General features: G+C 35.2%; 1 protein-coding gene across 3 annotated transcripts in view; it reads left to right on the top strand.

The window, feature by feature from the left end:
- LOC132110354 (DENN domain-containing protein 5A-like) overlaps positions 1 to 13681 on the top strand; it is a 42620-nt gene that overhangs the window by 24770 nt on the left and 4169 nt on the right. For 2 of the 3 annotated variants that reach the window (XM_059516890.1, XM_059516899.1), the window contains 11 exons: positions 2649 to 2864; positions 3153 to 3387; positions 4697 to 4847; positions 6582 to 6675; positions 9038 to 9169; positions 9287 to 9439; positions 9543 to 9630; positions 10150 to 10234; positions 11914 to 12042; positions 12350 to 12471; positions 13130 to 13275. In XM_059516890.1, the coding sequence (XP_059372873.1) occupies positions 2649 to 2864; positions 3153 to 3387; positions 4697 to 4847; positions 6582 to 6675; positions 9038 to 9169; positions 9287 to 9439; positions 9543 to 9630; positions 10150 to 10234; positions 11914 to 12042; positions 12350 to 12471; positions 13130 to 13275 (1551 nt within the window). Of the gene's footprint in view, positions 1 to 2648; positions 2865 to 3152; positions 3388 to 4696; positions 4848 to 6581; positions 6676 to 7989; positions 8095 to 9037; positions 9170 to 9286; positions 9440 to 9542; positions 9631 to 10149; positions 10235 to 11913; positions 12043 to 12349; positions 12472 to 13129; positions 13276 to 13681 lie in introns of all 3 variants that reach the window. The other variant, XM_059516909.1, reaches the window with a different exon arrangement.

The following is a 13681-nucleotide window of genomic DNA, read 5'->3' as shown; positions in this document are numbered from 1 at the left end:
TGTGTACTGCCGCTTGCTCTGTATGATTATATTCTCTTGGGAACGAGCCTCACTTGCTTAATAAATCAAGGCAGATTTGTAGACTTCCGTTCCCAGCACTCCCTGCTCTCCATGCAGGGTGTTACCATGGAGAATAGATAACTCAGATCAGCTCTGAAAGTTGTGCGCTGATATTTGCTGCCAAATTTTCCCACTCTTTTTCCTCCTCTCTTTTAGCTCATTCCTTCACTATTAGAGTTGACATGAAATGGAAAAGCACCCTATTTTCTAAATGCCTGTTATTGATCTAATTCTGAACAGTTTGTTTCATTCTAAAAAAAATAATAATAATTTAGCTTATACCTTTTAATAAAATGAGATAACTCTTGAAACGTCAGCATCCTCTCTGGTGATGTATGCTGGGCTTATCCAATCATTCAGCCTGCTTAAACCCCGCCCCTTTTTCATCTGCCTCCATCTAATCAACAATTGATCGTCAGAACCAAGTTTGGCCTTACATTTATTTATTTATTTATTATATTTTTTTTATTTTGCAAGAAAAAAATCAGTTGCTTTTTCGTTGTGAGTTCAAAAGAAAATTCTGCAGTGTAATTTAGTATTAGGAACATAAAATCCTTATATAGGAACAGAAAATCCTTATATAATACTAGGATGACATTGTGTCCAAACCAAAGTTTCAAGGATGAAGTAGATCTGCCAGCAATGAAATCTAAGGAGTGAAATAACAGTTTTGGCAAATATGAAATGTGATTTGACAGAAACTGAGTTATTATCATTAACCCTCTGAGGCCTAAGGGCATTTTTGGGGCCTGGAGAAGTTTTGTCATGCACTGACATTTGTGCTTTTTCAGTTTCTTATACACATCTAAATGGCTAAAGTCTGATATCACTGTTATCAGCACAAACTGGGCTATAATAATGTGTGAGCAGCATGTATGTACATGATTGTGTTTTTGAGAAAACAATGTTTATGTGTGGTTAGTGAAAAACTAAAAATGTTAAATCAATTGAATAAAGCCATAAAACACATACAGAACATTGGTTCCCGGGACTTTTGAGAACTGGAGCTTAGAATTTTTCTTTATAAATTATGTGAAAAATCATCTTGTTTACTCACTCAAAGAAAACAATATATTGATTTAAATTTTCTAAGACACTTTTTGTGTAGAAAGGGTCTATCGTGCACTATGTTGTGATTTACACCTGAGAAGACAGGCCCGCATAATGAGCTGCATAATGAGCCGTTCAGTCAGCTAGCTGTGTGTCACTGAGAGGGGGGAGTTACATGAAAGAATGTGAGGACAAAATAAATGTATATAATTTTATGTTTGTCGTTTATTTAGAATATATTTAATTATCCCACAAAAATAATTTAATATTCACTTGCGAGTGCAGTTAAACAGTTTATTAGGAACAATCAAAGCTGTCTTTCAAAGCTAAATTTTTAGCATAATTGCTCCAGCATTGATTTTATACCAAAAAAAAAAATTATTGTTATTATTATTATTATTAAGGTGGAAAAGAGCTGAGAATATTTTTTTTCTTTTTTTGATAAATTAAAAGAACACCATTTTTTGTTACATTTGTTACAGTTACATTTATTCGTTACATTTATATTATTTACATCAAGCTTTTGAATGGTATAGTATTGTATATTTTTATTGAAACTTCATGATGTTTCACTTGATTATACATTTAGTCAAGAATTATAGTTAGGAAAAAGTCTTAACTAGTAAAATGTTTACACGTTATGTGAAACCTAATATTTGTTTTCGGTAGCAAAAGTAGACATGTCAAGCTTTCTATAGATATCTCTCTCATGTCTCTTCGTTGAGTATTCACGGAGTTACAGTTCATTTTAATGACGTGTTTGTAAATGAAGATCAGCGCAGACAAAGGCTGCAGACAGCACACCTTGTTTGTTATCTTTATTTTATAAGTGCACAAAGTTTTGTTGTTATTTCTGTATTAAGAAAGTAGACCCTTTACAGATTCATTGATGTATTGCTCTTATCTGTATGATCAAAACTGAAAGTGTAATTTAAGTTCAGGATAAAATGACTCATGATGCGTATACGCGTTAATCAGCTCCAGAGGGTTAACTAAAACTAAAACCATGAAAAAAAAATGTTAAATGTTAACTGAAACCAAACAAAATGCCAAGCATTTCTCATTTTGTTAAGTCATTATGTGCTAAAATAACTCAAACTAATAAATATTATAGACATAAACTAATAAAAATGACAAAAAACACTACAAAATTACTAAAACATTTACTAAAATGAAAGAGAATGACTTCTGGACAGAAACACAAAACTTGCTGAAATTGTTAGAGAAAAAAAATGTTTGCTGCTTTTTTGTATTGTGTTTTGCGTTAACAGAATTATAGAGAAGTATCATTTATGGTGGGGACATAGTCACACTTATTATTTAGTAGTTTTAATCATAATAAGTTTGTTACATTTCAGTTCTGATTAATATTCATGATGAGCTACATCTTTGCCTTGTCATGTCATTTCAACCAGCAGTCCCTCTAATTCTTATGCCAGTAATAGTTTTTAATAAAAAAAAAGGAACATATGACACCTTTTTTGTCCTTCATCTCTGTGCAGCTTATAAGTGTGTGCTTCTTTTGGTGTGTTTGACAGCTGGATGTGAAGGAGGATACAATCACTGATAAGGATTCAAAAGTGCAGTGTGATGAAGAAGAGTTGAAAAAGCATCAGTTGAACATTCATGTGCGAGAGGTCTTCGCCAACCGCTTCACGCAGATGTTCTCTGACTATGAGGTGTTTGTCATTCAGTCCAGCCAAGACAAAGACTCCTGGTTCAGCAACCGAGACCAGATGCAGAACTTCGACAAGGTGATGCTTCACTATCCATTTATGAACTTGCCTGCTAGAAAAACTTATTAGGTTAGTATATTTCCAGTGCAAGGTGGTCAACCAGTTCTGACCAGTTTGATGACCTCCTATGTTACAACCAACAGATAGATTACTAAAGTTTTTATTTTTGATTATTAAAATGTACCTAAAAGAACTAATACAGAAAAACTACTTTTATAGCGTCGCAAGTTTAGAGTAACTAAGAAGTTTTGGGATTCTGAAACTGCTTCATGTGTGTTTGCCATTTCTGAATTCTGCCCTCTGCAGGCCTCTTTCCTGTCGGATCAGCCCGAACCTTACCTGCCATTCCTCTCTCGCTTCCTGGAGACGCAGATGTTTGCCTCTTTCATCGACAGTAAGATCCTGTGCCACGATGATGAGGACAAAGAGCACACGCTGAGAGTGTTTGATTCCCGTGTTGACAAGATCCGCATGTTAAATGTCAGGACACCCACCCTGCGGACCTCCATGTACCAGAAATGCACCAACATTGATGAAGCAGGTGAGACGGTTTAAAACTAGTGACTAATCTATTTTAGTAATGAAACCATTTGGGATACGTGTATGCATGCAACTGAAATGTAACAAATTTAACATATTTTACTGGTTTACTGGAACTATTTTGCATTAATGCATAAAGATTTTTATGGCCATAGTGGTTTTCTCACCCTCGAATCGTTCGAATGTGTTTTTTCTTCTGTTCAACAGAAAAGAAGGTATTTAAAAAAAAATGTGGGTAATCAAATGTGAAGGAAAAAATACTATTGGTTACCAAAATTCTTCAAAATATTTTCTTATATCTGGAGCTTTAAATTAAATAAAAGGTTGTCTTTGATTTTAAAATTACCTATATTGAGAAAATATACTACATAAAATGTTGTTATTATTATAAAAATTGTGTTGTCCTTCCAAATTAATAGTCAAGCTTTTTACCATTGCATATTTATAGCAACTGAGATCTCAACTTAGTTTACTCGTCAAAGCCAGTTGGTTGCATTTTGCACTTGGCCACTGATAAATATGGACCCAGACACCTTGCTTTTAAAATGTTACCGGGAAGTTTATCTGTGTTCCTCATGGCGCCTCATTAATAAGAAAATCTATATGTTTCAGACGACTCACTCCATGCAACGGTCATGCTGAATTCCTCTTCCTGCAATGCATTATGGATAGGATTCTTGAATCACATGCATTACATTCAAATGTTTTCCATTAGCTCAACTGATGAAATGAGACAGTTCAAGCATAGAGAGCCGAATGGAAATGTTATTTATTATCAACATGAATAAAGATTGATTAAAAGATGTCCATTTTAAACTCATTAGAAAGTTAGTTTATTGCATCTCATTTATTTTGAAGAATCGTTTTTTATAGGTGGTGTTTCCTAACATGTAAACCCCTGAATCGAAGTATGATACTCTGCATTACTTGCTGAAATATTTCTAGCCATATCAAGCTGTATTTTGCATTAGTATCTGAAAATGAATTTAATTTAATATTTCATTTTAGATTTTTAAATAAATATTGTTAAATGTTGAATAATTCCAGCAGATTATTCCAGACATTGTTCACAGCTCTCGCGGTAGGATCTCTAATGGCTGAAAGATTTTTTGTTGCGTAGGAGATATTTTGAGTGTGGCATGTGGGTTCACAGCAGTCTTTCATTCTACCACATCACTAACTCACACTCCTCCCACCATGTGGGTTTTGTGTCTCTGTGACAGGTTCATAATTTTTTTGATGACACCATACAGGGTTTTTGTGATTCATCAATAATATGTGTGTGATGTGTTCATCTCTTGCCACTTTAGAAAAGGCCATTGAGCTGAGGCTGTGTAAGATCGACCACACGGCTCTGCATCCCCACCTGCTGGACATGAAGATTGGTCAGGGACGCTATGAGCCGGGCTTTTTCCCCCGCTTACAGTCCGATGTTCTCTCTACTGGACCCACCAGCAACAAGTGAGAATAAATCGCTTGGCTCTTCCTAGATGTATTGAGACACCAATTAATTAAGTAACTAGTGCACAAAGGCTCTCAGTTACTGTGATACTGGCACGACGGGATTAAATTGTGCTTCTGAACTTCCCATTTCGGTGAACTGATCCAAACTATCAACAATTAGTTTGGCACTAAAATTTTGGCCTGTGTGGCATTTTATATGCTTTAAAATATTTTATTAAAAATATATGTAGGAAAGTAATTATATTTATGGCTGTTTATTGGTATATAGAATATGGAAGCCAGTTTCCGCCAGTAAATAAAAAATAAAACAAGGTAATTGCATCTTTTTATCTCACAATTAACAATAACAAGAGTTATAAACTCGCAATTGTGAGTTATAAACTCGCAATTGTGAGTTATAAAGTCAAAATTGTGAGTTATAAAGTCAGAATTGCCAGATGTAAACTGCGCAAAAATTGCGAAAAAAAAAAAAATCTTTATATCTCGTAAATCCGACTTTAAAACTCACAATTTTGACTCGCAATTTTGACTTTATAACTCGCAATTGCATGTGTTGTAATTCTGAGAAAAAATTGCGAGTTTATATGTCGTAGAGCTGCACGATTAATCATATGCGATTATCATGCACATCTTGTCAGTAAAGCCAGTTCTGTGATTAGTAGTAAATCTCCATCACCTGCTTTCAGGTAGAGCAGCATTTACTACACAGAGCCCTAGTTCACTGACAAGCTATGCAAAAAAAATATTTCATGATAATAATAGCTGTTTGCGTAGCTTCACGGTAAACTATGGCTATTTGTAGTAAATGCTGCTCCATCTGAAAGCACGTGAAAGTACCACATTTAATAACATGTTTTTACTCCAAACTCACTTCATAACGTCAGTCGAGTGTTTAAAATAAATCCTTCTGTGAGATGTTGTGGCTTCTTACACAGAATAAGACACACAACATATTTCATAGTATTTCAAGTGGCGATAAAGGCTATGTCGATTAGCATTGTATTATAGGCATACTTTATTATAATGAAAATTATAAACATAAGAACTCCGATAAAGCATATATTGTCATAGTCGCGTGTTAATAATTCACGTTGAATCAATAAAAGCATTTAAACCTTCTGTTTATTCAGCAACCACTATAGGGATTTCCTGGGATTCTTCTGAAAGACGTATTAGGAGTTTCAGTGCAAGAGCGCCCTCTGGCCTTTGGATGGAGGTTTACTTCTGATCACAGAACCGTGCTTCACTGAAAGATATGCATGACAATCGCAGCTTCTGTCTAATCATGATTTCGATTTCATTTCGATTTATCGTGCAGCCCTAATATCTAAAAATTATGAGAAAAAGTCACAATTAACTTAATTTTTTTATTCAATGGCGGAAACAGGCTTCCATAGTAGAGAGACTCTTACTAACTGCTTTAAATATTTTGAATCTGCCACAATGACTCATTTATTTAAATGATGGTATCAACTCAAAATGATTCACCAAGAGCTAATTCAGAGGAAAAAATACTGAGATATATATCAAATATCTTTAGAAGGATTAAAAATATTTGATCATATTATATCTTATTAAGGTTTTTTGGAGACCAGCAAGGATGCTGATCCAAGAAGTTGCCTTGCTTGGGTAAATCGAGCATTGAGACCGGTTCTCGTCATCCAAATGCAAACTTTGGTGACCAGTTTGTGATTTTAGTTTCAGTCTAATGTTACTGTTGTGGTGTGTTAGATGGGCAAAGCGCAGCGCACCGGCACAATGGCGGAGGAAGGACAGACAGAAACAACACTCTGAACATCTCTATCTGGACAATGACCAGAGAGAGGTATGGACAGAATGCAGAATGAAATATAAGTTGTGGCTATATATGAATTTAATTTTTATTTATAGAATTTATTTATTGATTATATTTATATGTATATTTACCATTTTTGAAAGATGTCTTTTATGCTCACCAAGCCTAGAACAATACACTAAAAATACTAACATTACATAATATTATTACAATTTAAAATAATGTTCTATTTGAATTTTCAGCAGCCATTATTCCAGGCTTTAGCGTCAAAAATCGTGTTCTTGATGCTCAGGAAACTTTTCTGCTTATTAGCAATGTTGAAAACAGATTTTGCTCCTTAATATTTTCATGAAAACTGTAATAAACTACCATTCAAATGTTTGGGGTAACTATGATTAAAACATATATATATATATATATATATATATAAATACTTTATTTTCAGCAAGGATACATTAAGTTTATCAAAAGTGGCAAAAAAGACATTTATATAACAAAAAATCTCAATCAAATTTTTCTATTAATCAAAGAATCCTGAAAAACAAAATGTTTTCAACAATATTAAGCAGCAAAAAACTGTTTTTAACATTGATAATAATAAGAGCCATTATTAACATTTGAGTACCAAATCAGTATTTATTAGCATGATTTCTGAAGATTCATGTGACAGTGAAGACTTGAAAAATGATGCTGAAAATTCAGCTTTGTCATCACAGGAATAAATCACATTTTAATATATATTTAAATAGAGAACCATTTTTCTGTCATTGAAATAATATTTCATAAAATGCAGCCTTGGTGAACATAAGACACTTCTTTCAAAACATTAAATCTGAATAGTTCCAAACTTTTGGCTGATAGTAAATAATACATATGTGTTATGTATATGTAAGCAGCAAAGTGATCACCATACATATACATTCCTTTAGCACTATATTTTTGGTGTACAATATTATATACAGTACAATATTTTGTTCACAAAATAATCAATTTGCGTTATTTCACAATTTAATATTATTACTATTACCATTTATTATTACAACCTGTTTTCAAATTTTTGACTGGTAGTGTACATGTTTGTTAGTTTTGTACGTTTTTCTAGTTAGTTTCTGAATGTTTTCTCCTATCCTTTATTTTTATTTATACACTCTGTTACTTTATTGTCCATTGTCATTATTTCCTTTCATAGCGTGATTTATGTGTTTCTTTTGTTTTTGTTCTTTAACTTTCTCTTCTTGGATCTCTTTTCTTCACCCCTCTTTTTTCACACTTGTCTGTCTCTCTTGTCTTCCTCTGGCACACACACCCACACACATACACACACACACACACACACACTCTCAGCATGTGGAGTGTCTGTTTTCTGAGCTTCAGCTTCTGCTGGCTCTGGACTACTACTGGTTCTCGCAGTCCTTCAGGCCCTGTCTAAAGTCTGTCAAGGTGGATGTGGTATGTGCTAGATGAGAGATCAGGCCACGCTCAATCTACCCACAATTCCCCACTGTTTTTTTCCCATCTTGAAAGCTTGAGCCCTCATCCCCATCAGTGTCTGTAGCTTCCTGTTTTTGACACGTTTGTCAAATTCAAAATTAAATCTCTCCCCTTATTTGTTTTATTTGGCCAGTGAATACAGCCAAGATGTGAATGTCATTTATATTTACTGCAGAAAGAAACTAGGTCTGGGTCTTATGTTGCCCCAAAATAAAAACAAAAATGAATAAATAAAGTAATAAATAAAGACTTTTATTAATGTCATTAAGATTTTTTTTTGGATTGCCATATCATTTTTATTACAATTAGGCTAATTTAAACCCCTCTCCTTCATTTTTCAGTTTGCTTTTATCTTAAACGTATCATAAATGTCTACTTGAGATGTAGCGCGTGAGTCTCATTTACCACTTTTATATTATTTTAGGATCCTTTTATTTTGCTTATGTGTGATTTTAGACAGTGCCAGTCCTCATTTATTGTAATTTTATGGAAAAACACCAGAACAGACTTTACAATGTGTATTTTTGTGCCCCATGAAAGAAAAGTCACATGGGTTTGGAAAAAGTATTCCCTTTTCATATATATATATATATATATATATATATATGTATGTATACAATGCATTTCATAAAATCTTAATGGTCCCAAAAATCGGTTTCATATTTTATTTATTTTAAACACATATATCATTATTTTTTATTAATTTTTTTATTTTTAACGAATTTCTTCATGAGTTAAGTTATAATTTTGTAGTAAATTAAATTTAACAAAATACCAAGATTTAATTGTTTAGAAGTGTAGGTATTGTAGGTGTTCTGTATATGTTGTAATCCACCTGTGCTTACTGTGGACTTGGGGTTATTAAGGCCACCAGAACTCTAAATATATATTGTCAATGCAGAAGTACATCCAGGAGGCCAGGAACCTGGGCACCACTCTCCGCCAGCCCAAACTCTCCAACCTGTCACCTTCAGTCATTGCACAGACCAACTGGAAGTTTGTAGAGGGACTGTTAAAAGAGTGCAGAAATAAGGTGTGTGTTTTGATCCTCCTCTATATTTGAATTCATAAAACTGGTATTGATCCATCTGGGTGATCTGGGTAGATCAGGATATCAGCTGTAATAACAACCCCATTTGATCTGGCTTAGACCAAACGCATGCTGGTGGAGAAGATGGGACGGGAAGCAGTGGAGCTTGGCCACGGGGAGGTCAGCATCACTGGTGTAGAGGAGAACACACTCATCGCCAGCTTGTGTGATCTACTGGAAAGAATCTGGAGCCACGGTCTGCAGGTCAAGCAGGTACAAACATAGACTGGGCTTACAATGGGCATCTCTTATGAGTGTGGTAATGTGTAACATGGTCAAGCTTGTTTGACCTGGTCCTGCTCTGTGTGTTTGCCAGGGAAAATCTGCCTTGTGGTCGCACCTCTTACATTATCAGGAGAGTAAAGAGAAGGGAGACGCTACTCCAGCAGGCCTCGGCCCTCCTGGTAAAATACTAAGATGATACAACATTTGCACATTGTAATTCCATTCTATGTAATATCTACATAGAATTCTTCTTCTGAGGCAGGATTCTAGTCAAAACAGAACAGTGACTGATTTGAAAATCTCTACATAGGCAGCAACTCAACTTTGACTGCTAAAAACATTATAAAATGAAAACTATTCAATAAAAGTAAATACTATAATAGTATATAAATGATACTCATTCTATAAAGCACAATGAACACACGTGTACATCTTACATTAACATACATGTACATTTTAAATATTGACTACAATATAAATATGTTTTTTATTTTGTTGCAGTGCAGTCTGAGATATATGTATTGCCTTAGAATTTTGCAAAAATGTGTAAAAAAGGATGATGCCAAAAATGCTTTCTAGGTAGGCAGCTCTCTAGGGTTTTGATCAGAGCCTGTACAGTGCTTGGATAGCTGGCTTTCATTGAAAACATGCTGAATAGGTTTGGTTTTTTTGCATATTTTCCCTGTTTTGCGTCTCAGGTTTCATTCATAACACGGAAAGACGGAAGTCAGATGCTGGCTGTGCGATGCCTTCTCTCAAGGTGTCCTTAATACAGGACATGAGGTGAGAATTAAACCATTATAGTTTAGAGAAAACAATCACACTACACAGAGAAGTGCGGATGCCTTCCCTTGTAATCTGGCAGTATGTTATGAGTGGGCCTTACATATTATGTTTGATTATCATATTTCCACCAAAATGGTGCTGGTACTTGCCTTATATTTTGCTAAGTTAATGATGCTAGGCCAAAAAAAAAAAAAACAGTTGTATGGACATCCATTATTGACACCAAAGTATCATGGGCACATTACTTTCACACAAGAAAGTAAAAAATTGTGGCTGCAACCGTTACTGCAACGATGCAAAAAACATAGAAACAGGATGTCTGTCAAGTTAACTCAGTACATTAAATCACCACATTAGTCATTTAAAGTGTTCACTATTAATGTCAAAATAAACTTGTTTTGTGTTTTTTCAAAAAAAAAAAAAAACTCGTAGAAAACTATTTTAAAAGTCTAAAACAAACAGGAATCTTCCTGTGAAAATATACCCTGAAATCTAAGGCCAAATATGAGATCACATTTGTTTGTGATAAAAGTGAGTGTATGGAAAGGGGGTCGACTCCTCAGATTGCACGAAGAAAGCACAGAGACGTTTCATGTCGCCACATTATTTCCAGCCTAATTAGCACCAGACCCCTGCAGAGCTGTGCCGTGACATAGCAGTGCGGGAAAGCCTTAGCATGACATCCCTCGCTTCCTACTGAAGATACTAACTGATAAACATACTATTTCAGTAATATCATTTGTGAAAGAAGCTTGTTTTCTGATGTCAGCATAATATAGCAAGACAATGGCATGGTTTAGTACATTAAGGTTATGGCTGTAGGTCTGCACATTCAAGTCTGAGGTTTGTAGAATCTGGAGGGCAGCATTAAATGCTATAATGCATTTATGTAATGGAATATCAGACAGCATTGATTACCAGAGGTGGAGTGGAAGAGAATGCGTCTGGACGTGGCATGCATGATAGCGGCTGCGAGCGATAGATAATAGCAGGCTGGCTGATGCTCCAGGGAGTCTGTGAACCATTTCTCTTGCCCCCATTCTCTCTTCTGAAATGGCTCCTGAGAACGCTGGCAATTTTCCAATGCATACAACCAGACATGATGCGCTTAGATTCCAGTGTCAGGCAATATCTGTCCACACTAGACATGACACAAACATAAATCACAATTAAATCAATCACAATTCAATTAGCCGATCAGAAGAGTATTTGGACAGGCTTTCTTTGCAAGTGCAATTCTGTATTGAAATTCAGATTCAAATTAAACCATATTAACATTGTTTGAATTACAAACCCAGTGACTGACACAGTGTTTGCCATTAAAACACAGTTGCTTGTTCACAGTTTGAACTTTCTTATTTATTTTATTTTCTGAGGTTAATTATTCAGCCGTCACTTTGACAATGAATATTACAGTCAAGCAAAAATGATGTTTGAACTCCATATCATATTTTGGGACCCTGCTATTTCTTGGGGGGTTCCTCAGGGATCAATCCTTGGTCCGACTCTGTTCTCTCTGTATATGTTACCCCTGGGGTCTATTTTTAAGCAGCATAATATTAACTATCACTTGTATGCTGATGATTTACAATTGTACCTTCCTTTGGTGTGTGATGGTTGTGCATCTTTTTCAAGTCCCATTTTGTGACTGTAATTCACTGTCTGTCGTTCTTCAGGCACATCCAGAACATCAGTGAGATCAAGACAGACGTTGGGAAGGCCAGGGCATGGGTGCGTCTCTCCATGGAGAAGAAACTGTTGTCCAGACACCTGAAGCAACTTCTGTCTGACCATGAGCTCACCAAGTAAGACCTAGTGTCTAGTTCTTTAGAGACATAAAAGGCGGTGTTATGAATCAAATGTACTGTTTGATATCAGACAGTTAAAATGCAGGAGATGTAGCACAGCAAAGAACAAGGCACCATAAAAATAGATATATTAAAGTGGCTCATCCTCATTAAAGAATTCTTTGTTGTGTCCTCTTCTGAACTGAAATGCATTTGAACTCATTTTTCCTCATGCACCTATCTTTGTTAGCTGTTTTCCTTTTAAAGCTTTTGTGTTCAGATTTGTACTGTATGGTTTCATGTGTTTGGTTGTATTTGTTTGAAGGAAACTCTATAAGCGCTACGCTTTCCTGCGCTGTGATGATGAGAAGGAGCAGTTCCTCTACCATCTCCTCTCTTTCAACGCTGTGGACTACTTCTGCTTTACCAACGTCTTCACCACGATTAGTAAGAGTCACCAAACTCTCACTACAAACACAATGTACCATTAAAGGGATAGTCCACCTAAAAATGAAATTACGTTATGTTGGTAACCAAACAGATTTGTTCCCATTGTATTCCATTATATGTTTTGACCATACAGTGGAAGTCAATGGGAACTTGAACCATTGGTTACTAACAAAATATAATCTTTTGCATTTCGCAGAAGAATGATTTTCCAAAAACCAAACCTCTGTCATCATCTACTCACCCCTTTTTTCTATGGAACAGAGATTTTAAGAAAAACCATCCATCTCTGTGAGTCCATGTAATGGATGGGTCCCTCAAAGCTGATACTTTAAAAACCACACTAAACCAACGTGACTGTAACCAACTGGAGTCATATGGCTTAATGTCGTGTTCGTTATGTATGGTTTTGACTGACCCATCCACTTGTATTATATAGACTCACATAGATTAATTATTTTTCAAAAAATCTGTTTGTGTTCATCTGAAGAAGGAAAGCCGTATATATCTGGGACAGCATAGGGGAGAGTAATGATTTGAGAATTATAATTTTTGGGTAGAGTATACATTTAACTCTGGTATTAAAAAACTCTGCACTCTCCTTTTCTTCTCTTGACCTTGTCCTTGTTGTTGTTGTTGTTGTTGTTGTTGTTCGCAGTGATACAATACCATGTGGTCATCATTCCCAGCAAGAAACTAGGTGGCTCCATGTTTACGGCCAACCCCTGGGTGTGTGTGTCAGGGGAGCTAGCTGAGACTGGGGTCCTGCAGGTCCCCAAAAACACTCTGGAGATTACATTTGAGGTGAACCAATATTTCAACACACCTACATGTTTTTACCTATTACACTGGATTCACTACAGTATATGTTAAAACTGGGTGGAAAAAATTCTTGATTTTATTAGATTCTGATTTTGATTAACAGACAATTATTCTTTAATCCAAAGAATCTGTGCTGACTTCAGTTGTTGCATGAACAAAACTTACTAAAAACATTTTTAGTGTGCCTCCCATCCAATAGATCACAATGAGCATTGTGCTTTATTTCTTTTGCTACGAAACAAAGCCTCAGCTTTCAAATTCTGTCGATTCTTTTACAAAATTCAAATAAAACATTTAGGCCATTCAGTAACCCTAAACTCAATAGTTAGCTAGAAAAATAAACTCTAGAAAGGAGTGTTTTGCTAAATATATATGTACTATATTACAT

The sequence above is a fragment of the Carassius carassius genome, chromosome 2, assembly GCF_963082965.1.
Source record: "Carassius carassius chromosome 2, fCarCar2.1, whole genome shotgun sequence".
In the NCBI taxonomy this organism is placed as follows: Eukaryota; Metazoa; Chordata; class Actinopteri; order Cypriniformes; family Cyprinidae; genus Carassius; species Carassius carassius.
The sequence above is the reverse complement of the archived record's forward strand: the minus strand, read 5'-3'. Positions and strand labels throughout refer to the sequence as shown.